Source organism: Rhineura floridana, chromosome 7 (assembly GCF_030035675.1).
Source record: "Rhineura floridana isolate rRhiFlo1 chromosome 7, rRhiFlo1.hap2, whole genome shotgun sequence".
NCBI classification, from domain to species: domain Eukaryota; kingdom Metazoa; phylum Chordata; class Lepidosauria; order Squamata; family Rhineuridae; genus Rhineura; species Rhineura floridana.
This window is the reverse complement of record NC_084486.1, coordinates 152,296,542-152,321,511: the sequence shown is the minus strand read 5'-3', so window position 1 is coordinate 152,321,511 and position 24,970 is coordinate 152,296,542. Positions and strand designations below refer to the sequence as shown.

At 45.1% G+C, this 24,970-nt stretch overlaps 1 protein-coding gene across 1 annotated transcript in view; it reads left to right on the top strand.

Moving 5' to 3' along the window:
- Window positions 1-24,387, top strand: part of CLDN1 (claudin 1) — a 39,294-nt gene extending 14,907 nt beyond the window's left edge. Inside the window, exons 2-4 of the mRNA XM_061637622.1 lie at window positions 14,003-14,167; window positions 17,448-17,532; window positions 21,570-24,387. Of these exons, the coding sequence (XP_061493606.1) occupies window positions 14,003-14,167; window positions 17,448-17,532; window positions 21,570-21,732 (413 nt within the window). The 3' untranslated portion in view covers window positions 21,733-24,387. The remainder of the gene's footprint in view (window positions 1-14,002; window positions 14,168-17,447; window positions 17,533-21,569) is intronic.
- Window positions 24,388-24,970: the final 583 nt, after the last annotated feature.

The following is a 24,970-nucleotide window of genomic DNA, read 5'->3' as shown; positions in this document are numbered from 1 at the left end:
TAGGGGACAACCGATGTGACTCTTAAGTTGTGCTGCAGCAGACTGCATTCCAGCCATGTAAAAGGTAGAGGTTTTTACATTCACGCATGCAGAACCCCTCCGTCAAACCTCTCCATCCCCCCTCCAAGCAAGCCAGCAGGGATGATCACAGCTCCAGGACAGATTCCAGACAGGCAAAAGGAGTTGAGGAGAAGAATCAGGGAGGGGTGTACCCTGGGGAGGGCCCAAGCGCCAGACAGAGAGGTCTGGAGGGCAGCATTCGATCCCAGGACAGAGGTTTCCTCCCGATCTAGCTCCTTCCACACAGCCAATGAACACGGGAGTGGGGAGAGAGCAGCCTAGGAAAGCAAGCTCCACACAGACCTTCCAAATGAATGTGTGCAGCTGGGGGGGGGGGTACTGCCACCACAACCTTGCTTCTCTCACATTTGCACATTCGCTGAACATGTCAAAAGGACTTAAGAAACCAAAGAAAGTGTACTTCATGATCCAACCTTTCTCCAAGGATCTGCATTGGCCAACTTTGCATCTGATTTCTGAGGGAAGGCCAAAATACACATGGATGTGTGTTACATCCTTCTGACTTTTTAAAAAAAACTCTCTGAAAATCAGTGTTGGGAGGCAGTGAAGGCAAAAGTACTTAACCCTTTCCCCACTATCCGATTATCCACTCAAAACCCTCCCCAAGCTGCTTTTCCTCGTTCTCAGAGAAAAGATATACGTGGCCATATCTTTTGCCCACAGAGGGAAAAGCCACTGGTGGGGGGGGGGGGAGGAGGATTTTCAATGTAAGAAACTGCCAGAAGGAAAAGGGATTAAGCACTTTCCCTCCTCCCTCCACAACTATTGTGCTCCAATTTGCAGTCCACCCCATGTGCTTTTCACTTTTAAAAAAAGGCATGAGTAAGGTACGTGCATCAGTAGGCACCATCTGGCTAATCTCCAGGAAAGCCATGAATGCTGCCAGCGATTAACATTTCAGCCATGGGCTTCCCACATTTGCTGGTTGCGCTGTGCTTCATCCAGACACTTTACCTCAGTTGCAGGAAGTACCGGTTTCACCTCCTTAGCCCTGGCTGGTTTCACCTGTCATGCATTGCCCTCGGGTGATACCAGCCGCCTTCATGATGTCTTAGGCTTTGAGATTAGAGCTGAGCCAGTCCACAGGTGCAAAAGCACCTGTGGCAGCTTGACTATCTCAGGTAGGCCTAAGAAATAACATCTGGAGCAGTGGCGGCTGGTGGCTCCGTATCAGTGGGCAGCTGAATCCACTCCGGGATTTAGTCCAAACTTTCAATGAGTTCCTTGAAAGTTCAGACTAAAACCCAGAGCAGATTCCACTGCCCCACTGGCATGATGCCACCAGTCATCACTCATCTGGAGTAGTTCTAGAAGGCTCCCACCAAGGCTTTTAGGTGATCTTTTGTTTCTTGTATTCAACATTTATTTAACATCAAGTAACCTTGGGCCAATCACTACCTCTCAGCCTCAGAGAGAGGCAATGGGAAACCCCCTCTGAATACCACTTACCACGAACACCCTCTTCATAGGATCAACGTAAGTCGGGATCGACTTGAAGGCAGGCCATTTCCATTTTAATCCTTTGCTTGACACCTGAAGTAGTTCAGTCAGGGCCAACTTTACCACTCCATCTTGCTGAATGTATAAAGTGGTCCATAGGAACATAGGGTTGTATTCAACTAAGTCCTACCCAGAAAAAAATGGAAATGGACTGCCTTCAAGTCCGTCCCGACTTATGGTGACCTGTGAACAGGGTTTTCATGGTAAGCGGTATTCAGAGGGGGTTTACCATTACCTCCCTCTGAGGCTGAGAGGCAGTGACTGGCCCAAGGTCACCCAGTGAGCTTCAGGGCTGTGTGGGGATTCGAACCCTGGTCTCCCAGGTCATAGTCCAACACCTTAACCACTACACTATACAGAGTAGACCATTAACATGAATGAGCCTAAATTCGTCAAATTAATTACTTCAATAAGTCTACTCTGTGTAGGACTAGCATTGAATACCTCCCAAAATGTTATGGACCTGGAAGGGGCAAACAGGTCATCTAGTCTGAGCCCTTATCCAGACATAGGACTGACCACCCATCCACAAACCGTAGAGTCCAAGCAACCAAGACCGTTGTTTTGCAGTGGTTTCTCACTCAGGTCTATCACCTGCAACATTTGCTTAGCCTTAAAACTGCAGACAGCTCAATTCTTTGTGTCTAGGGCTGGGTGGCTCTGTCAGTTTCAGCTTCTCCCAGTTCCTTATTTTTCCAGTCTTGAAGTTTGGTTCTCCATTCCTCTGCATCAGTCTGGATTTTTCTTTAATCCTCTTGAAAATTCATCAGCAAGCAATATCACTTAATATAATGCATTTTTTGTATGTGCATTCACTTAATACATGCATTTTATACACCCTAATATATGCCTTTTTTTTTGAAGACAATACTTGGTTGAAGAATTGCATCAGAAAATTCAGAGAGGTGCGAATTTTGAAGAATAGTTGACTTTCAGCTCATGTACTTTTTTGTAGTTTCACATTAAAATGACAACCTAACTGAATTTCTCCCCCATCCCTCTCTGTGTCCTCACCTCTCTTGGTGTCTCTGACTGACATCCATGTACCTTTGGCTGTGATACTGACTCACACAGGATAATAATAATAATAATAATAATAATAATAATAATAATAATAATAATAATAATAATAATAATAATAAATAATAATTTCATTTTTAGGCCGCCTATCTGGCCGAAGCCACTCTAGGCGGCGTACATATTAAATTCAATAAAATACAAAATACAGTAAATACAATAAATACAAATAATCATCAGTGACAGAATAGCAGCAATGTAATACATAGCAGCGGGAATCCTGTCAGGCTCATTGAATATCCTTTCTGTGAGTTCTAATCACACACATAAGGAGTCTTCATTCTCCAACAGGATTTTTTTTTTATCTCTAAAGCAAAGAGAACGCATTCCTTCCCACTGAGATTTGCCATTCTTCCTACAGCCATGCCTTCTGCCAAACTATAGTAATTCCGTGGGTGGTATTTTTGTACATCTGCCTGGGAAATAGGAACTCAGGAGATCTCCCCTCAGCCGTGCTACTGACTAGCACCATGTGTGGCCTTAGGTAGCTGGAGTCCCATTTTGGGGTATCTGGAGGACTGGTGAGCCTTGCTTACCCAACTCAATGGGGTGTTACAGGAAGTCATCCATTTGGTCCAAGATTTGCTCACGCAGATGACTTATGCATGTGTGTGATAAGTATTAGGTTTGGCCTCGAGTCACTTTTAAAAACATTTTGCCTATAATTACCATTTTTTGCCCTGTAACTCATGTCCTGTGTAGTTTTTTTAAAACTGATTAGTTTACTGAAAAGTGGTTGTGCTGGTTTTTTATGTTACATACTTTGCTTTGTTGTATTTTACAAGGGATATCAAATTTAACTTCAAAGATAAGAAACCTGCTGGCACTACGTTGGGTTTTCTTTAGGGGAGGGGGGGTTGGAATCTTTGAAAAACTGGTGAAATGTCCAGTGGCGTTTACCTCCACGGTGGTGACAGCAGTGACAGGTTGGTGCATCGGACACTGGGGCTCTACCTCTCAGACATCTCAATCTTCATCCCGTCCTTCAAGCAAGGATGAAGAACTTGTGGCCCTCCAGATGCTGTTGGACTACATCTCCCAGCATCCCTGATGACTGGCCATGTCAGCTGCTGGGGCTGCTGGGAGATGGAGTCCAACAAGGTCCCCCATCCCCGGCCTAGAGGGAGGGAAGAGGCGTGGAGGTAGCCTGCAGCCATGGAAGAATCTTAGAATTCTACAATTGGAAGGGTCCCTGAAGGTCAACTAATCTCAGCCCCTCCTCAGTGTAGGAATCTTGCAACTACAACCGCTCCTCCCTAACCCTGCTTCATACCATCCTGGAGTGTTTTTGCCTGGCTGGGACGTGTTCGTGAACTCTGGTGATATCTTTTGCTCGCCTGGATGGAGGATAGAGAGGGGTGTGTGAGTGTGTCTAGAAACTAGTCTACTGGACAAAAGTAATGTTTACATTCATTGTTCCACCCACTTTTGTCCCTGGCCCCACCCACTACTGGCATGTGGCCCCCAGAAAGTTGCTCAGAAGGGAATGTGGCCCTTGGGCTGAGAAAGGTTCCCCATCCCACCCTCATCGAAAAAATCCGAATGGTATCAGGCTCACAACCAATGAAAGAATAATTTCTTCATGGAATGTATGTATTACATCCAAATTTACAGAAGAAATGCAGGGCCCTGAGATGTTATTATGACAATGAGCTTGTTTTCTTTTTTAAAAAAAGAATTATGTACATTAATGGAGGATACATCTCTCAGTAGCTGTTATACTATGAATGGAGTCTCCATGTTCAGGAGCAGTGTACCTCTGAACAGTGGGGAGTTAGTGGGGAACAACACTGGGGATGAGTTGTTGCCTTCAAGACGTGCTAGGAAGCAGCAATGAGATAGGGCTGTTGTCTTCAGGCCATGGCCACTTGTGGTCTTCCCATAGGCATCTGGTTGGTCTCTGGGACAAGCTGAATGCTTCGCTAGGTGGACCCATGATCTAATCCATTAGGGCTCTCTGGATGAAGAGAGGGAACAATAGTGGAGGGAAGTCTTGTGTACAGTGTGCCCCACTGAAATGTGTAAGAAGCTACAGTTGCATTATTGTGCACCCTAGAGAAGCTGTTGGTGATGGCATTGGGCACATTTGCCAAAATAAATGCCTCTCTGTCACTGACTGAAGGCCCACTAACCTGACCTGGAGGAAAGTCCCACCCAACCCACCGAAGCCCAGATTTAGCAATCATCGTAGTTATAGAGCCCACGTACAGGCAAACTCATCCACACTGGATCTGCCCACCAGGGCATATGAGGATGGAATGCATGGCACCAGTTTGTAGTGACTTTGTAGCTGGTTGCCTCAGGCAACTCCCCAGAGGCCAGAATTGCTCTAGACTCAGTGGCAAGGCTAATGTCCTAATAGTCTTATTAGATTTGATCTGATGTGTGGAAAACCCAGCTGGCAAGATAGGAATCTAGGTTGTGGTTGGATGCCTCCAAGACGGTCTCTTCTCATGACAGCTTTTCTTCTTTTGCCAGTAGCAGTTTCATCCTCACAGCAAATGGGTCTCCGTCCCGCCTGTTTGCCTTGAGCTGAAGCTGAACTCTGTCAATTGCTGCAACCTTCTTTGTGTGCCAATGTGGGAGATTCCATGTTCCCATTCAGCTTGCCTCAATGGCCACTGGCGGCTGCATCCAGTCTGATTGCTGACTGGATAGCCCTGGTGGCACCTGTGCCCAGGATGGAGCCAGATGTTATCCCATCACCAGGCAGCCTAAAACAAACTTGCACAAATTTTGAGCATACTCATTCCTTTTCTTAGAAGTATTTACATCATGCCCCATACTGATAAAATGTTCAAGGAGGCTCACATCACAGCACTAAAAGCAAGTCGACAATGAGATTCGCACATTGAGATTCTCAATCTGGTTCTCCAAGTCTCTGGAATATCTGAATTTCAAGGGAGCTGAAAGAATTTGCCATAAGATTAGTAGTGCTTCTTGCAACATCAGTAGGGGAAAGGTTAAGAACATAAGAACATAAGAAGAGCCTGCTGGATCAGGCCAGTGGCCCATCTAGTCCAGCATCCTGTTCTCACAGTGGCCAACCAGGTGCCTGGGGGAAGCTATTGCTAGTCGGGCGGTATATAAATTTAATAAATAAATAAATAAATAAATAAATAAATAAAATAAATAAATAAAGCCCGCAAGCAGGACCCGAGTGCAAGAACACTCTCCCCTCCTGAGGCTTCCGGCAACTGGTTTTCAGAAGCATGCTGCCTCTGACTAGTGTGGCAGAGCACAGCCATCATGGCTAGTAGCCATTGATAGCCCTGTCCTCCATGAATTTGTCTAATCTTCTTTTAAAGCCGTCCAAGCTGGTGGACATTACTGCATCTTGTGGGAGCAAATTCCATAGTTTAACTATGCGCTGAGTAAAGAAGTACTTCCTTTTGTCTGTCCTGAATCTTCCAACATTCAGCTTCTTTGAATGTCCACGAGTTCTAGTATTATGAGAGAGGGAGAAGAACTTTTCTCTATCCACTTTCTCAATGCCATGCATAATTTTATACACTTCTATCATGTCTCCTCTGACCCGCCTTTTCTCTAAACTAAAAAGCCCCAAATGCTGCAACCTTTCCTCGTAAGGGAGTCGCTCCATCCCCTTGATCATTCTGGTTGCCCTCTTCTGAACCTTTTCCAACTCTATAATCTCCTTTTTGAGATGAGGAGACCAGAACTGTACACAGTATTCCAAATGCGGCCGCACCATAGATTTATACAACGGCATTATGATATCGGCTGTTTTATTTTCAATACCTTTCCTAATTATCGCTAGCATGGAATTTGCCTTTTTCACAGCTGCCGCACACTGGGTCGACATTTTCATCGTGCTGTCCACTACAACCCCGAGGTCTCTCTCCTGGTCGGTCACCACCAGTTCAGACCCCATGAGTGTATATGTGAAATTAAGATTTTTTGCTCCAATACGCATAATTTTACACTTGTTTATATTGAATTGCATTTGCCATTTTTCCGCCCATTCACTCAGTTTGGAGAGGTCTTTTTGGAGCTCTTCGCAATCCCTTTTTGTTTTAACAACCCTGAACAATTTAGTGTCATCAGCAAACTTGGCCACCTCACTGCTCACTCCTAATTCTAGGTCATTAATGAACAAGTTGAAAAGTACAGGTCCCAATACCGATCCTTGAGGGACTCCACTTTCTACAGCCCTCCATTGGGAGAACTGTCTATTTATTCCTACTCTCTGCTTTCTGCTTCTTAACCAATTCCTTATCCACAAGAGGACCTCTCCTCTTATTCCATGACTGCTAAGCTTCCTCAGAAGCCTTTGGTGAGGTACGTTGGTGAGGTAAGGTTGCACGTTTCTTTAATAGGGAGGTTGTTGGTGTTGTTGTTTTTGTTCTTGTTTGGGCAACAATCCTCCTCTCCCCTCGCTGCATTACAAATTGCTTATGTGAAATTATCAGGGTTGAAGGCAAGGGGCTGCTGGTCAAACAATGAAGATGCCAGTGGTGTTAATTTCATTTGCACCCTGTCCTCTCTCTGAGGAGCTCTCAGAGTAGCCTACAGTTGTTGTTGTTATGTGCCTTCAAGTCGATTACAACCCTATGAATCAGTGACCTCCAACAGCATCTGTCATGAACCACCCTGTTCAGATCTTGTAAATTCAGGTCTGTGGCTTATTTTATGGAATCAATCCATCTCTTGTTTGGCCTTCCTCTTTTTCTACTCCCTTCTGTTTTTCCCAGCATTGTTGTCTTTTCTAGTGAATCAGATCTTCTCATTATGTGTCCAAAGTAGGATAACCTGGAAAAAGTAATTCCCATTAGGTACATGGAGTTATGCGTCTGCAGTCCTTCAGACTGTTGTGGCTTTTCTCTTTAGAAGTGAACAACTTAAAGCGAACACCCTGAACAAAAACCAAATGAAATAAATACTTTTTAAAAGAAAAGGTGAATCAGAACTAGTGTTCCAAACAAGCCCGGGCCCCTTTACAGGCGAAACACAGCAAGAGGCCAGAAGCAAACTTTTGTTCTTGGAAAGGGTGGGGTCTGGCTTTAAGGAATCCAGATACAGGCTTTGCATTCCCTCCTTTTTTTTTACTGCATGGGACATACCATTCTTATGCCATCTAACCCCAAACTTGTTTGCTCAGAAATCAGCCTCACGGGGCTCAGAGGGACTGAGCACCTTAAAATGATTGCAGTGTGACTTTGGAAAGAAACTTTGTCATTGCCTTGGGCTATCCACTGCTACTGTGAGTTGGCATGATCTGAGAGGTGCCCCCCCAACATTTTCTGAAACATTTCAAAGGTTTCAGGAGCACAAGCCTCTTTGGAGCTTCCAAAGAAGGCTGCTTCCCCCACAAAAGTCTCGGGTTGCCTGAGTGATTGGGCTGACTAGGTCAAGTCCATCAAACCAGCCGGACCAAGAAAATTCTTCAGCCACAGGAGTGGCTAACAAGGCAGCTCTGAGTCTCTCCAATGCTCTTTGTAACACACATAGATTTTGTTAATGTGGGACAGAAGGCTGAAGAGCCTTTTTTTGTTTTCTCTGACTGATTGCCACTTTATTCTAGCTGGTATTTATTTGTTTTAACTTTGTCTTAACTTGGCATGTGTATTTAATGTTGTACATCACTCCCAAATACTTTTGAGGGAAGAATGTGACTATTCATTTTTTCATTTTTCTAAAAAAACGTTTATATACCATTTAATCATTTGCATTTCTAAGCAGTGTTCATAATATCAAGCCGTACACAAAATAAACAGCAGAACAATAAAATCACCATAAAACCCAAAACTCCCTTAAAATGCCTGCTGGATCAAGTCACGCACCTGAAGTTCAACAAGGAGGTTGAAGTAATAAGTTGATAAACATAAACATGAGGGAAATTTTATTTTATTATTTATTTAGAAAATGCATTTACGGCTAAGCATTTTTTGTCAAAAACCAAAAGCTACGCGGTTTACAAAGACTCAGTAAATACAAAACAATGAAAATATAAATCGGAATGCAATAAGTACATTGGGAAAAGTCCATCATCGAGCCAGCAAATGTTCAGGATCACACTGAAAGGGTTGCAATCAACTAACTTTTGCTCAAAGTAGACCGACTGCAATGAATGGACCAAAGGTTGTCATGACCATTCCTTTCAAAGGGTCTGCTCTGAATAAAACTTAGTTAAATGCAACCCTTAATCTAATTCAAAGCTCACATGTTGAAAACAAACGAAGAACCCTTTCTGTCAGAGATCCCTCTCCTACAGAGTCCCAAAACTGGTTCTGGTGCAGGCAAAAGCAGAGGTGAGCCAACTGAAACCCTGGGTGTTGTACTTTTCTCCGTTCCTTTTCTTTTCCTGTTGGCCCACCAGTGAGTTTTAACTGTACAAAACAAGAGTACACAGACGTCTGCCTCCAGTCATGGCTAATCTCTCCAAGCCATCCTGAGCCGGTGCTTTTGCTTGAGAGTGTAAGGAGCGTTTTGCTGGAGAAGACCAAGACTGGCCCCAGATGGGTGTCGATCGTGAGATTGCTCCCAGCGGATACATGTTTTTGACATCGTCCACATGGCGTTATTGGCATCAAAATGCTGTTGTGTGTCTTCCCCCATTGAGGGGGACTGGCAAGACTGAATGGAGAGGCATGACCACCGCTGCATCCAGAGCCCTGCCACACATGGTGGGTGGGGTGGAAAGTGAGGTGGGCAGAAAGACTGCTGGGTCAGTGTGAAGCTTATGCAGACCACTGACAGCAGCAGCACCAGGTTCACAGCTTGGAAAAGTTACTTTTTTTGAACTACAACTCCCATCAGCCCAATCCAGTGGCCATGCTGGCTGGGGCTGATGGGAGTTGTAGTTCAAAAAAAGTAACTTTTCCAAGCTCTGGTTGGGATGCAGCAGATTCTGAGCCAACTCAGCCCCTCTCTGATCTTGTAACCAGGGGTGTAGTTGTGCGGAGTCTCAGGGGGTCTTAGACCCTTTACTTTTTTGAGAGCAGGGTGCCAGTAGGGTCCTTATGTCTACACATCCTATGAAACAATCAGCATGAAAGGGGAGTGTGTTAGGCACTGAGAAGAGTCTTCTAACATGCTTCCTTGTCCTTTCCTGTGGATTGGAGCCAATCAGAGTGAAAGGAGGTGAGGCAAACACTGAGAAGACTCTTCTCAGTAGTTAACACTCTCCTCTTTCGTGCTTATTGGTTCCTAGGCATTAACAAGGATCTCATTCTCAACCCCACAGCAAAAAAAGCGGGGAGGGGGCATGGCTGTGATTAACATGAAGGGACCCCTCACGTCTGAATTTGCCACTACACTACAGCTTGTAACACCCTGTTTTGGTGTTTCTGGCTGGCTGCTTTTGGTGGGATGCCACCAGTGACATTCCTTCCTACCCACACACTTGACAGGCAGAAGGGGAAGATCCACACCAATGGAGTGATGCTGATGTCATTCCTCATGTGGCAGCTGATGGGAAGTTGGCAGAGGCCAAGAGGACCAGGCGGAGGGATACCTCTGCACATTTCAACACACACACGACAGACACAAAGGGGGTTTGGATTGCTCTGTCCACCTGGATTTTCCCTTTCTGCAGAAAATCCAGTGCTAAAAGAAAGATCCAGCAATGACCCATTTGTGATGTCTTAATGAGCTGTTTGCAATAGTGAGGAAACAGGCTGAAATCCATTTGGTCCATCCTTCTTTGCAAGAATCTCAGCAACAAGCAGCCACTAGGTGACTCACCTGGAATTGGCTAGTAGTCCACCGGTGGTCAGTCCATGCTCTGCCATCTGTCCACCACATGCCCTACAACATGGCTAGGCTCTTCCTATTGCAGTAAAATCCCTTGGATTTTTCTCTGCTGCAATTTTAGGCTGACAAAGATAGGTACCAGATTCAACCACATAGCTCATGTTAGATTAGATATAGATAAGGCACGAGGATAGTTCCGTGGGATGTGAATGATTGCCCAATCTTGGAACAATGCAAGGTCAACAGGTATTGCTCAAGACACCAAGAAGATCTTCGAGTGAAGAGGTGATAGCATCCCCTGTCTCTGAGCAACTTTGCAGCAACTTTTTGCCATCCCATTTACTTCACAGGTTGATTCAGCCTTCTGGAGGCATAGGGAAGGGGGGTCATTCTTGATGCCTGAGTGTTTGTTTCCAATGCACCCAGATCCTAACTACGTAATAACTGCATAGAAAGGGAGTTTCGTTTTAACAGATACTGCTCCCGAGACGTTCTTACAAAAGGGGTAGTGATTAAAACAGGTCTTATATAAGCAAATGATGTACTTATTGAGATGTATAACCCATCCTAACCCTAAGGCTCTGGGTCGGTGACAATATTCTTTTTTGCATTAATAGTGCAATCCTAAATCCGATACACTTCAACTTAGATGTAAGTGCTGTTGAATTCAATGAGGCTTACACCTAGGTGACTAAGGCTGCGTACACACCATACATTTAAAGGTCATTTAATCTAGATTTTTGTAAGTTCTTAACTATATGTATTCTTTTTATCTGGAAGATGCCTTGAGTTCCAGTTTTGGGAAAAGGGCCGGGTAAAAATAATGATAATGATAATGATAATAATAATAATAATAATAATTTAAACAACATTTTCCCCTCCAAAGAATCCTGGGAATTATAGTCTATTAAAGGAATTGTAGCTCTGTGAGGGGTAAATACAGTTACCGGGGTTCTTTAGGATAAACTACAGTTCCCAGGAATCTTTGGAGGGTGGATGTGATTTAAATGTGCTGTAAATGTGTGGAGTGTGTGGATACTGAGGCCACATTCACACCATACATTTATTCCACTATTATTGCACTTCAAACGGTCATGGCTTCCCCCAAAGAATCCTGGGAAGTGTAGTTTGTGAAGGGTGCTGAGAGTTGTTAGGACTCGAGACCACTTTTCCCCTCAGAGAGCTACAGTTCCCAGAGTTCCCTGGGAAGTAAGGCTGACCATTAAACCAATCAGGAAACTGTAGCTCTGTGAGGAGAAGAGAGGGTTTCTTAACAACTCTCAGCACCCTTCACAAACTACACTTCCCATGATTCTTTGGGGGAAGCCATGACCGTTTGAAGTGGAATAATAGTGGAATAAATGTATGGTGTGAATGTGGCCTCAGTATCCACACACTCCACACATTTACAGCACATTCCTTCCCAGGATTCTTTGGGGGAAGCCATCATTGTTTAAAGTGGAATAATAGTGGAATAAATGTATGGTGTGAATGTGGCCTTAGTCTAGGACAGCAGCCACAGGCAGTGATATGAGGCAAACCACTTCTTTGGAAATGGCCCATTGAAACTGATGGAGGGACAGCCTCATTCCCAAGCATTTATTTATTCATTTATTTGTTACTTTTATACCCCGCCGTTTGTTCACCCTGGGACCCAAGGCGGCATACATGTGGTTCCCAGGCGGTCTCCCATCCAGGCACTGGCCAGACCTGACCCTGCTTAGCTTCAGCAAGGTGGTGGCCTCTTGTGCCTTCAGACCATCGCCTGGGACCAGGCTTTGTCTTCCTCGGCTGGCTGGCATATAGTGAGTGGGCACACAAAACAGCATCTTCTCAATCATGGTACCTGAATTATGGAAAACACCACCTGCCTTCCTTTCGGAAACCTGTTTCAGTAGCTGTTTTGTCATTTTTGTTTGTATTTTTAAACTGTTTTAATATTTAGTTTTAGATTTGTGTATGTTTATGTTGGAGGGAGGTCCTTGCACCAAAAAGGAGGAGCTGAAGAAGTATTTTCAACAAACTAAAGCACTGGCCTACTTTAAAGGGTTGTTGTAACAATTACAACAAAGCACCCTGAGCACTCTAAAGCATTATCTGACGCTTTAATACTAGTGATGCGCTCCAAGGGAGCACCTATAAAAAGCATCACTAGTGGCAGTGACCGTAATTTCACATCTAGATGTTTCTCTGACTCCAGTGGGACTCTGTTGTGTCGTGACCCACTTTTCTGAATGCTCCAGCTTGCGTTACCTTAATGAATGAATCCCCAAGTCTTGATTCATTCTGCTGTTCAAACATTCATGAGGAGGGAGCATTTTGTAGCCTGAATAGGTATAATATCCCCACCCCTTCTCAATGGTAGTCAAGAAGGAAAGGTTTGTGCAGTCTGGGCTCAGCGGCGGCAATGAACGGTTGGCTCCACTGCTGTGCCTGCCCTGCATCAACCTCCCGGCTGCCTTGCCCCTCCCCCTCTTAGTTACCAGCTGTACCCGGAAGCCAAGTGGGTAACGCTGACCCACCCCACTGTGCCCCACCGGCCATGAATGTGTGATAGTAATGTGCATGCTTTGCATAGAGAAAGTTCAAAGTTCAGTCCCCAGCGTCCCCAGTGGAAAGGACAAGGCAGAAGATTCCATCCCATATACCTTACAGAATGCTCTCCCTAAGGAAGCTCACCTGGTACCCATAGTGCAGTCTCTTCAGCGCCAGGTTGAGACTTTTCTGTTCACCCACGTTTTTAAGTTCTAAGCCCCTGTGGTACGGTTGGCAGTCTTAAGGCATATCTTTGATGGCTGCTTTGATCTATGCTGTAGGCTTTATTTTTTATTGTTTTTTTCATGCTGGTTGTTAATACGATTTTATTACAGAACGGTTTCATTGTTATGTTTTCATCTTTATTTGTATGATGCTCAGAGAAATTATTTTATGAGGTGTCTCATGAACATAGGAAACCAGCAGCCTCATACTTGGCATTACTCAGGAATTCTATGAAAGCAAAAAAAATCAGTGCCGTTTTGAAAGTTTCGGCCTGACATCTTGATTGAAAATGGTGTCCAGCTGTATCCGGATGTAGATGAAAACCTGCTCCTTGGTCGCAGGAGCCCGCATGCAAGATTTGGATGCAATATCTTAAGAGGCATCCAAATGCATTGTGAACAGAAACAAACAACTTTTCCAAAATATCTACTTGATAAGTAACTAGTTTTAATATTGGGAGATTCAGGAGAGACAAAAGGAAGTATTTCTTCATACTGCACAGAGTTAAACTCTCGAATTTGCTCCCACAAGAAGGAGCAATGGCCACCACGCCGGATGCTTTTAAAAGGGCAGTTAGACAAATTCCTGGAGGGTAAGGTTATCAGCAGCTATTAGCCATAATGGCTATGTTTTGTCTCCACTTTCGGAGGCCTCTGAATACCAGCTGCTGCAAATCACAAGTGGCGAGAGTACACTCAGGTCCTGCTTGTGGGCTTCCCATAGTGGGCACCTAGTTGGCCACTATGACGACAGGATGCTGGGCTAGGTGGGCCTTTGATCAGCTGCAGGGCTCTTCCTAAGGAAGAGTATGACTGGGGTGGTCCAGATGGATCTGACTCAGCATGAAGTGGCTTCGTATGTTCTTTTGCAGGCCACCTGCAGGCAACTCGGGCCTTGATGATTGTCAGCATCCTCTTGGGCCTCATTGGCTGTTTCGTCGCTATGATCGGAATGAAGTGCATGAAGTGCATGGAGGACGATGAGGTCAGGAAGGTGAGGATGGCCGTCCTTGGAGGCATCTTGTTCCTTGTCTCAGGTCAGTAGCATTGCTCTTTTCTGGCCCTGTCTTTCACCTGCAGTTGTTTTTTTGGGGGGAGGGGGAAATTGGGTGGGGAGGCCACTGGAGATGGCAAGAGGCTATAAGAGTGTGAGTTGGTGGCCAGGACTTTCTCCTGGGTAGCAGTCGAAAGATCTGTCAATTTCAGTTCTCTCCGTTCCTCATTTTTCCCATTTTAAATTCAGTCCTTCATATTTCTGCAGCAATTTGCGTTTTTTCTTTTTCTTTTTTTTTTTAAATGTTCATAAAACTCCTCCAACATTTGAGTGCAAATTTCTCATAATAAATATGTTTTTGTGTGCACTTTTGTACACATTTTCGCAGGCAATTTCTCCTGATATAATGCATTTTTGTATTCTATTTGCACTCATATGTTCGTTTTTATGCTTTCCCCTAATATATGTATTTTTGTGCCCATTGTTTGGCTGGAGAGCTGCATTGCAAAATTCAGAGAAGTGTGAATTTTGAAGGATGGCTGTGTTTCGGTTCCCACACTGATTTGGGAACTGCAGATTTGATAGATTCGGCTTTAAATGTGAACTGAATTGAATTTCTCCCCCATTCCTATGAGTCATGGGAGGAGGAAGGCTAGAATGTTGGCAATCTTGGAAGCAGATTAGTGGGAAGGTTCCTGGGCAGAGGAGGAGGTTATCGCCTGGATGGTCGGCTGCATGTGAACAGCCCTTCCCCCACACACACACACCACCATCTTGAGCTTCAGCATGGAAAGTAGGCCAAATACAAATGTAATTCACTAATAGACAAAAAACCATTGCGGTTTAAGAAAGTACCTACAGCCAGTAGCTACTTCTATCAAACTTTTGAAAGCAGGGAAATTGGGCAGCTATAGTGAATGCACCAGGGGAGCAGGAGACCTGATCTCCTCTCTGAGATATTGTACTGCCCTACAGATTTGTCAAAATGCAAACACAATTTGGGTTGGTCTTTCACAGTCCAATCCACTCGCTGTGTAGCTTGGAAAAATTTGGTAACGTGTGCCTCTGAGCTTATGGTGAGTGGAGGCAACACCTGCAATCAGCCCAAATAACAGAAACAAGACATGTGGTGTGCTGATCTTGTTTTAGCAGGGAGAAAGCAACAATATTAAGACTGTTGACAGAATTCAGATAGTCATTTTATCTATGTTTGATTTACTTTGCAATTTTAGTGAAGTTTCCTATAGTAAATCATTTTCTTTTGCTTCTGTTTCTGTGAATATGTGAAGTACAGCAACACTTTGCAACACTAAAAAAAACTCCAAAAACAATTGTGGAATAATGGCACTGACGTTTATGCAGAATAGTCTCCAATGGACATGAGGAGCGTCTCAATTTGCACAAGATAAAGCAATGGGAGGTGAAATACATTCTAGTAAAATTCTAGGTGTGCTCTATGTTTTTAATTGACCATGCCCGCCTTTCCTTAAGTGGAGTAGTTTAAGAATAGCAGCTGAAAACATGCATCTTGGGCAGGCCAAGTTTTTTTTTCCAACGGCTTGAATCATTGCTTAAGTAGCAACGTAATCAGTCTGATCTTACATCAAACTGCAGTTTCAGATTCAACTGTTAATGCACCCAAAATAGAAATAGAATATAATCTCCAGTTTGAAACACAAAAGGCTGTCTTCACCATCATATGACACTGACCAATAAAAAGGCTTTGAAATTAATAAAAATAAATTTGACACAGTTTCTAGGATGAATAATAAGGGAAATAAAATTTTCTAGATTACATTCTCTTAGAAACATTAGAAACACAGGAAAGAAGCAAAGTAAGGAGAACACCAAGAAACATACAAAAATATAATTCTCCATCTTTGGAGATGGCAGGTGTTGCCACCACTCACCATATGCTCAGAGGCACGTTACCAAATTCTTCCAAGCTACACAGGAAGTGGATTGGACTGTGAAAGACCAACCCAAATTGTGTCTGCATTTTTACAAATTTGTAGGGCAGTACAATATCTATTAGTGAATTTCTCTGCTTTTTGATCCAGGGGGTAAGAAATGGGATCCTTTGCAAGTTTGCTGAGAATGGATTGATCATTTGCATGCTTATTGAGTTCAGTGGGATTTATTCCCCTGCAATCATGCTTAGGATAGGTGAAATTGACCACAGGGGAGGAGGGAGGGGAAGAAGGGCAGAGGGGAGAAGGGTGATGGGAGCAGGCAGGAGGGTGATGGGAGGGGAGGAGAAGGGCAGGTTTGATCATTTGCATGTTTATTGAGTTCAGTGGGATTAACTCCCATGCAATCCTGCTTAGGATAAGTAAAACTGACCGGGGGGAGGAAGAGGAGGAGGAGGGAGGGAGAGAGTGGGCAGGGGAGGAGGAAGACGGAAGAGGGGAGGGAAAGGAGGGGAAAGGCAGGTCTGGTTACTCTCGTGGCTGTACAATAAACCATGTCTTTGGCAAGTGACAAGCACTCAAAAAGGAAGAGCAGGTTTGCAGTGCAAAGCCTTGGTCAGGTTCATGATGGGAAGGAGCAGTCCTTGCAGAATAAGCAGCAGGAAGAAGCAAGGCTGCTGGGAAACATTTCCCCACTTTCCTTCCTTGTCAGTAGGTCAGGTTGTGACAGGCCATCCCCAAAGGCTCTGCCTTCTTTCTGTTCCTGCCAGTAAAGGGAAACTGCACTAGTGGACGGATGTTTGCTCTGATGTTTCCAGCAAAGGTTTTTTTGTGGGAGGGAGGCTGTACCTCTAAATGTTGGAGTTGAGGCCCTCAGAGTGGTTCATCCAGTTTCAAGAGGCACCAGTCATATGAATGCTGTTTTCCATTTACCCCTTTCTTTTTATGTTTTGAAAGCCACTGCCTGAGAAGGTGGGGGGCAGGAGTCCTCTACTCCCCCACATTTTGAACTGAAGCCAGACCAAGGTGTATAGCTGCTGCGATGTTCTCTCTCTTCTCGCCCCCCTCCCCAGTCAGTGGTTCCAAAGTCATGCAGGGAGTGGGGATGTAAGGGACTGGCCTCTGATCCTGTGGGTGATATATAGCCATCATGATGAGTAGCCATTGATTGCCTTTCCCTTTATCTCAGCACCTCTAGAAGACCTGGTATTGATTGTCACTCACTGCTAAGCTGTGGCATTAGAAGGACACAATGCAAGCCAAATTATAAATCCAGGGTGCTCAAAATTCTGCCCTGCTGAGTCAATGACCCAGCACCTCCATGCCTCTTCTTTAGAGCAGGACACATGGCTCTGTGTTGAAACCTTCCCTGGAGAGTCACTTCCTGTCCTTTTCTCTCATCTCCATCCACAGGATTTGCCGCTCTGGTGGCCACATCTTGGTATGGAAACCGTGTCGTCCAAGAATTCTTCGATCCTACCAGGCCAGTCAACGCCAGGTAAATTTATTATTTATTTATTTATTTATGATATTTGTTAGTTGCTTTTTTTCCAAAATGAAACTCAAAGCAACTTACCAAAAACATTCTCACAAACATAACCAGAATAAAGATAACAGTGCAAGAGCAGACCAAGCAAAACTCAATACAATAAATAGAGCAATATGATAAAAATGGCAACATGCAATACCACTCAAATACAGGTTTTCTGCTCCCCCCTCCTGTCCCCAAAATGCAGAGCCTACTAGTTCAGCCATCGTAGCCAGGAAATCCCCCCCCCCGGCTTAGGCTACAGGAAGCCCAACTTCAGATATGTTTGGTGACAGAAGCCACCTCGGAAACAAACAAACAGGACACTGCCGTGTTGGAGATGGAGGCAGGGTGCCTCCACATGCCAAGCAGAGGGTCTCAGAGGATGCAGGAGAGCCATTGGGCAACCCAGCAGGCATCCCCCACCTGTGTGGGTCCAGAGGTGCGGCTTCAGGTGGGAGCTCTTGATGTAGATCTTCTCGCAGCCGGCGTAAGAGCAGGGGTAGATGGCCGTCCATTGAGGAGGCCAGAAGCGGCGTCCCCTCTTGGGCTTGGCTTCCAACAGCTCCAGCGAGGAGGAGGGTGGGGTGAGCAGCCCCCCCGGGGCAGAGGCCTGGGAGGGGAGGCTCTCCTTGAAGAAGCTGGAGGCTCTCGGGTGCGGATGGAACTGATACTGGAGTGGGTGGGTGAAGGCTGGGTAGTAAGGCGGCTGCGGCAGCTGCAGGGGTGGTCCCCGGTCCTCAGGGGCCACCAGCAGGTCATCAGAGCTGAGCGGTGACATCTCCACACTGGGAGTCTGCAGGGAGCTGGCAGCCAGCATGCAGGACATGGGGCTGCCCTCCTGTTTGATCCCAGGGCAGGGGTGCGTTGCCAGACCCGTCAGGGGCCCGTAGTCCATCTCCGTAGTCCGTCTCCAGCTCTGGCTTGATGCTCTCCACCGCTTTCCCTTCTCTGCCAAGCATGACATCTCAGAGTTTTGTGTTTCGTTAGAGAAAGTTTTTCTTTTTAAAAAAAGCTTATTCCAGAGTGAGACCCCTCATGGTGACTTTATGCAACTGGGCTGGGGCTGGACTGCAGGTGTAGTTATGCCTCCTGTTTGCTTCCAGAATCCATGAGACAAAAATCTGTCCCGCCCAGACCACTCATATCAAGCTGTAAACACATTTGTTGCCAGAGCAAAGCGTTTCCATTGGCCACACCTGGGGAGGGAATGGGTTGGTCTGCTGATCAGTTGCGAAATTTCTTTGAAGCTGATTTTTTTTAAAAAATGCACTCAAGCTGCTCTCACTACATTTTACAGTAAAAAAGGATGGAGTTTGACTAGCATCATGTGCCTCCATTTTCAGAAGGGAGAGGTGGAGACACTCTGGAACCGGCGGAAAAGGGAGTGTCTGCCCTCTGATTGCCAGAATTTACTGAGGCCACCTGTATATTTTACATATATAAAAGTTAACTTTTATATATGTTCTTACTGTTAAATCACTTCGAGATGTTTCATTGGAAGGGATCCATAAAGGAAAGAAAACAGGGACAATCATAAATTTGGAAACATTTAGTAAAATGCTGAAATTGAAAATCTGGGGGGAAATTGAAATATTTCCGTTATTTATTTGTCTGACTATCAGTACTGAGCGTGATTATGTTCTTGGAAGAGTGAAACAAAACATGGAGTTGATAGACTCCTCCCTTTGCCATCCTTGTGCCCACCAGCTGTTTTGGACTACAGCTCCCATCAGCTCTCGCCTGCACATCTGTGCTGAAGGGGGCTGATGGAAGTTGTCATCCAAAACATCTTGAAGGCACCAGGATGTGAAGGCTGACTTATTCTAACACAGTAATTCCCAACATTTTTCCACCCACAGACCCACTTGAAAATTGTCTTTCATTGCATTCCAATAAAACTGAATTCAAAGTGTAATACAATAAAATACAGAAAGTAACAGGAGCAATAAAATACAATTTAAAATCAATATGAATGTGGATGGATGTGTTATCTCCCATCGTCGGCCACAAATGCCACCAACCACCGAAATGAAGCTCGCAAACCACTGGTCGTCCATAGGCCACAGTTTGGGAACCCCTGCTCGAATGTTCTCAGACAGATCTGAAGAAAACCTCATGTTGATAACCAAATTAAGCGTGCACTGTATTTTCCCTCGTTCACCCTGAGACTGAAAAAGTCTGCAGAAAGGGTTAGGGTTAGGGTTAGGGTTAGCCAGGGAAAACATTACATACTGAAACAGGAAGAAGGAAACAACCCTCCTCCCCGTTTTTAAATATCCAGCTTGCTGAAGAGACTTGTGTGATGTGCATGTTAAAAGCAAGCGCATCTACATAATGGCATTGATTTTGATCCTGTCTGCATCCCATGCTGCAGGGATTGTCCCTTGGCATTAACACTGGCACAAGGAGGGCATGAGTTTCCCAGCCTTTCTGATGGCTGATCATCTCTGATCAGAGTGTTGCAAGTGGATGAATCAGGCTGATGCCTTGTGACTGAATCATGCCACCTGTTTCTTAAAGCCAGTTTCACTGCATGATGAAGACCTGTGTCAGGATGCTTGTGAAAGTGGTGAATGGGCGCCTACTGGGAGGAAGGGCGGGATATAAAGCTAATAAATAAATAAATATTGTGCACAGCTTCTGGCCATCTTGGATCCATCCTAGAAGGATTCAAAGAGGACATCCCCATATACAAACACACTCTCTTTTGCCACTGAGAGGTGTGTGAGCACTGACAGGACACTTGGTTTTTCACCATCGTCATGCTAGAAAAGCTGGCACAAGATGGTGACTTCCATCACTGGTGGCCCTCCTGGCTGGGTGGTCATAATAGGACTGTCTCTAAGAACTGTTGCACTGCTGGCATCAGTAGAGTAGTAGCCTTCCACTGCAGCAAAGGGCAGGGTAGGAGCTGAATTTAAAAACAAACAAACACTGGATGCAAGTTCATATTGACCTTGTGCTTTTTAAAGTTTTGGAGAGTTCTTCTGAGTGAAGCCCATTCAAGTGAACTGGAAAGGCATGGATGCCTTCTTTATTCTTCCATGCATTGGCTGATGTGCCTCATTCTGTTCTGTCTGCCTTCTGCTTAACCATGAGAAGTCCTTAACATTCATTTTGGAACAGGCACCTGCCGAGGGGGCTGCAGTTGGCAATCCACATCCTTCCTGCTCCCTTTACATGTTACCAGTGCATGCAAGTACTGATTAACATGCCATACGCACTGGGACTGTGATGCAATTACACAATTTGCACTGGGATTCCTTTTTGCCATGTGGTTTAACCAAGGTGCAAACGTGCTCATGGGCACTGGAAACATACAAAAAAAATGCATGTTGAAAACTGGGGTAGACTGTGCAATGCATGAGGGCTGAAGAAAGTCTAGACCTTTTTAGAAATGAGGAGCAGATTCCAAACATATCAGTGCCATTATGTAGACAATAGGCGGTAGTTTGGAATCCCCTAGCCAGGGAGAAATACAGATAAGCATCAGTGGAGCGTGCCTTTAGTTTTGACTCGAAAAAAACACCTTGCCTGAATCTACAGGATATATGAGATAACAGTCTAAATAAATAAAATTCACAGTCTGTTTCTTAGTGTCTGTTTCTGATGTTCATTCTTTCATTGGGTGTGGGGGGGGAGTATTCTGTGTTTCAGGAGTTATTGAATGGCCACCATTAGTATACTTATATTGGTTTTTATGGATAATGCATTATGTAATTTTGTGTGTTACTTTTCCTGTAAATTGCTTTGGGACTCTTTTCAGTTTTGTGAAGCAGTAAATAAATTTTTAAAAACTAAATTCTAATTAAACATTCCTGGAAACCTAGAAAAATGGATTTTTGGAGGGGGGACTTCTGCACCAATTAAAGCTTTCTTCCACATTAATCCTTCTTTCGGCACCAAAGCTGTATCAATTTTGATTATTGGGAATGGTCAATGACTGGAAATGTATATGAAATTTACCTTTTGATTCATTGGTTCAATTTCCCCCTTTCTCCCAGATATGAATTTGGACAGGCTCTCTTCGTTGGCTGGGCAGCCGCATCTCTGGCCATCTTGGGGGGAGCTTTCCTGTGTTGCTCTTGCCCCCGACGCGAAACCACCTACCCACCCACCCGGCCATACCCGAAGAGCGCCCCCTCTGGTGGGAAAGATTACGTATAATACGTGAGAGAGATGGAGTCGCTACCTTGGCACTGAAGAAACAAAAGGGAGACCTGCCTTATCGCTGTTCTTCCAAGAGCAGATCATATGGCTGTGCCTCCCTCTGCTCTTCCTTCTGTAAAACAAATGTGTATATTTATATAGATATTATAAATGTATAACCATTTCTGTTCCTGGATGCACAAAGTCACCCCTGTCCATCCATCCAGTGAGGAGGTCCCAAACATGTTGGCTTTCATTCGCAATGAAATGGCAATGACGCACCCCAGGCCTAGGGAAACTATATCTCCCCTTCGTTGGGAGTACAAGACAGACACCCTGCCCCCAATTGTATGTGTATTCTCTGTTAATTCTCTTAATGTGTTAAGGCAATCAAGCACGGTCCTGCTACCTGCTTCTGCAATCCCTTTGTATGTATTTCTATATCAAAGCGACAGAAGACACTGGCGAAGCACAGGAGGCCAAATGTTCCGACATCTTGAAGAAAGGTCTGCTTGAAGAATGTGTCTGGAAGCGTGAATGTGTGGGAGTTTCTGTTTTGTCCCTCTTCCCACCCACCCCCCGCCCTGCCGCCCTCTTCTGCAGGCACAGGAATTAAGAAACAGCAAATAAAAGAGATTAGGGTCCCCTGACCTCCTCCTCCTCCTCCAGCAGGCACTGAAATTAGGAAGCAGCTATTAATAGGACAGAAGGCAGCCTCTGGAGGTTGGAGTGACAGTAATTTCCCCAAGATGCAGAGCAAAGGAGATCCCCTTCCACAGTGAAGTGCCGCCCTCACTACCAGGGCATTTTGCTGCCTGAGGTAAACGGCAAGAGGGTGCACACACACACACCAGGGAGGCCAGTGGGGAGAGGTGGCACTGTGCACCTGGCCTCCCAGCAGCAGTGTCTCTAACACTTACCAGGAGGGAGGGGGAGAGAGGCAGTGGGAAAGGTGGGCCTCTGAGGGTGGAGCCAATCCGCCACCCCAGCCAGTGGGCCTGAGCAGTCCTGACCTCCCCTCTGCCGTGCTGCTCCTCATTTCCCTCCCAGTAAATGGCAGCAACGCTGCTGTGGGGAGACCAGGTGTGCTGCTGTGGTCCACCCTTCCAGCCACTCCAGGTGCATACACAGTGCCTTATAAATGGAAATCCATCTCTACTGGCAAGGTTATTTATTTTATTTGGACAGGGGAGGGATTGTAGACCGCATAAAACATAAAAATCTCATAGTTCTTCACATGATGAAACAATTATCAATGTAACAGTTAAAAGTGGCAAAACCTTTTTTTTCAAAAAAATACAATAAAATAATTAGCAATACAACACAGCTAAAATCAGCAAAACACAAAACAGACATACAATACCTAACTAATTTATAATATAATTTATATGTAGGCTTGCTAAAAAAAAGAAAAGGTTTTCAGCAGGCACCTCAAGCAGCAATATGAAGGCGCCTGCCTGTCGACATGAGATCAGCTTGGGGGTTGTGACGGTGTCCCCCGCTGCACCCCAGGCCAGCAGGCTAGCTTTGAGGCAGGCAGGTCAGGCCATGCATCACACGCCACTCTGTCCCCCAGGACCTCTTCACCAGTCCTCAGCGCTCTCCCTGCCGCCTCCTTGCTCTCCATTCCAGCAAATGGCACAATGCAGGAACAGCAGCACCAGCATGCATCATTTGAGGGCATGTGATGTTTGGCTTGGCTTGTCTCTCTTTCCCATGGCCCTGTCTGTCATGCAGACAGTGGAAACCTGCTTCTTAGCAGCCAGTATGGATTGGGCTACTGTATTTGTAATATGGAAATGGACGGCCTTCGAGCCGATCCTGACTTATGGCGACCCTATGAATAGGGTGTTCATGGTAAGCTGTATTCAGAGGGGGTTTATCATTGCCTCCCTCTGAGGCTAGTCCTCCCCAGCTGGCTAGGGCCTGCTCAGCTTGCCACAGCTGCACAAGCCAGCCCCTTCCTTGTCAGCAACCGCCAGCTGGGGGCAACTGGGCTCCTTGGGACTCTGCAGCTTGCCCACGGCTGCACAGGTGGCAGGGCACGTAACCCCTGAGCCACTCCCTGTGGGGGTGATCTTTAGCTGGCCCTTGACACCCAGGAGACACGAGCGGGGATTTGAACTCACAGACTCTGGACTCCCAGCCAGGCTTTCCTCCCCACTGTGTTATACCAGGTGTGTATGTAATATATAGTTGGGTTATTGGCTGATAACCCTACTACAGCTTCCTGTGGTGTTCATTCTGGATACAACTGAAGAATGGATGAGCATTTTTCCCCCTCGGATCCATATACAAAGGGCAGAAAGCAAAAGATGGATTATGTCTTCAGTCTGGTTACATCCACCACAAAGTCTGTTCAGCTATTCCCCACTCTTTGCCTTGCTGGGTGACCGTGATTAAGGGTGCAGATCTATGCACACTTTCTTGGAAGTAGACCACATCAATATCAATGAGATTTATTTCTGAGCCACTTCTCTCAAACTAGCCTCCCCTTTTTTGTGAATAGTTTGTGGTTCAGCCCATGTCTACACCTGTCTGTCTGTATTAATTGGCTAAACATCCGTGTGTGTGTTGGGGGGGCAACTTTTCTATGAGGATGCTGTATAAAGTGTTAGCTATTTTCAATAAATGTAAGCATTTCCTTTTTTTAATTAAAGAAACCATGTCTCAGTTTTGCTACTTATTTTTTATACTTGTGCCTGAAAAGGGAACAAAGAAGAAATCAAACTTTGTTGGGAAATTACTCTTTTAATGGGCTCCCAAAGAGTTGTTATTATTATTATTATTATTTAATTAATTAATTTGTATCCTGCCCTTCCTCCCAGCAGGAGCCCAGGGCGGCAAACAAGGCACTAAAAACATAAAAACAAATCTTAAAATACATTAAGACAAAACAGCATTAAAACATTTAAAAAACTTTTTTAAAAGGATTAAAAACATTATTAAAAAAACATATTAAGCAATTCTGACACAGACACAGACTGGGATAGCTCTCAACTTAAAAGGCTTGTTGAAAAAGAAAAGTCTTCAAAAGGCACTGAAAAGATAACAGAGATGGCGCCTGCCTAATATTCAAAGGGAGGGAATTCCACAGGGTAGGTGGCACCACACTAAAGGTCCGTTTCCTATGTTGTGCGGAATGGACCTCCTGATAAGATGGTATCTGCAGGAGGCCCTCGCCTGCAGAGCACAGTGATCGACTGGGTATATAATGGGTAAGACGGTCTTTCAGGTATCCTGGTCCCAAGCTGTA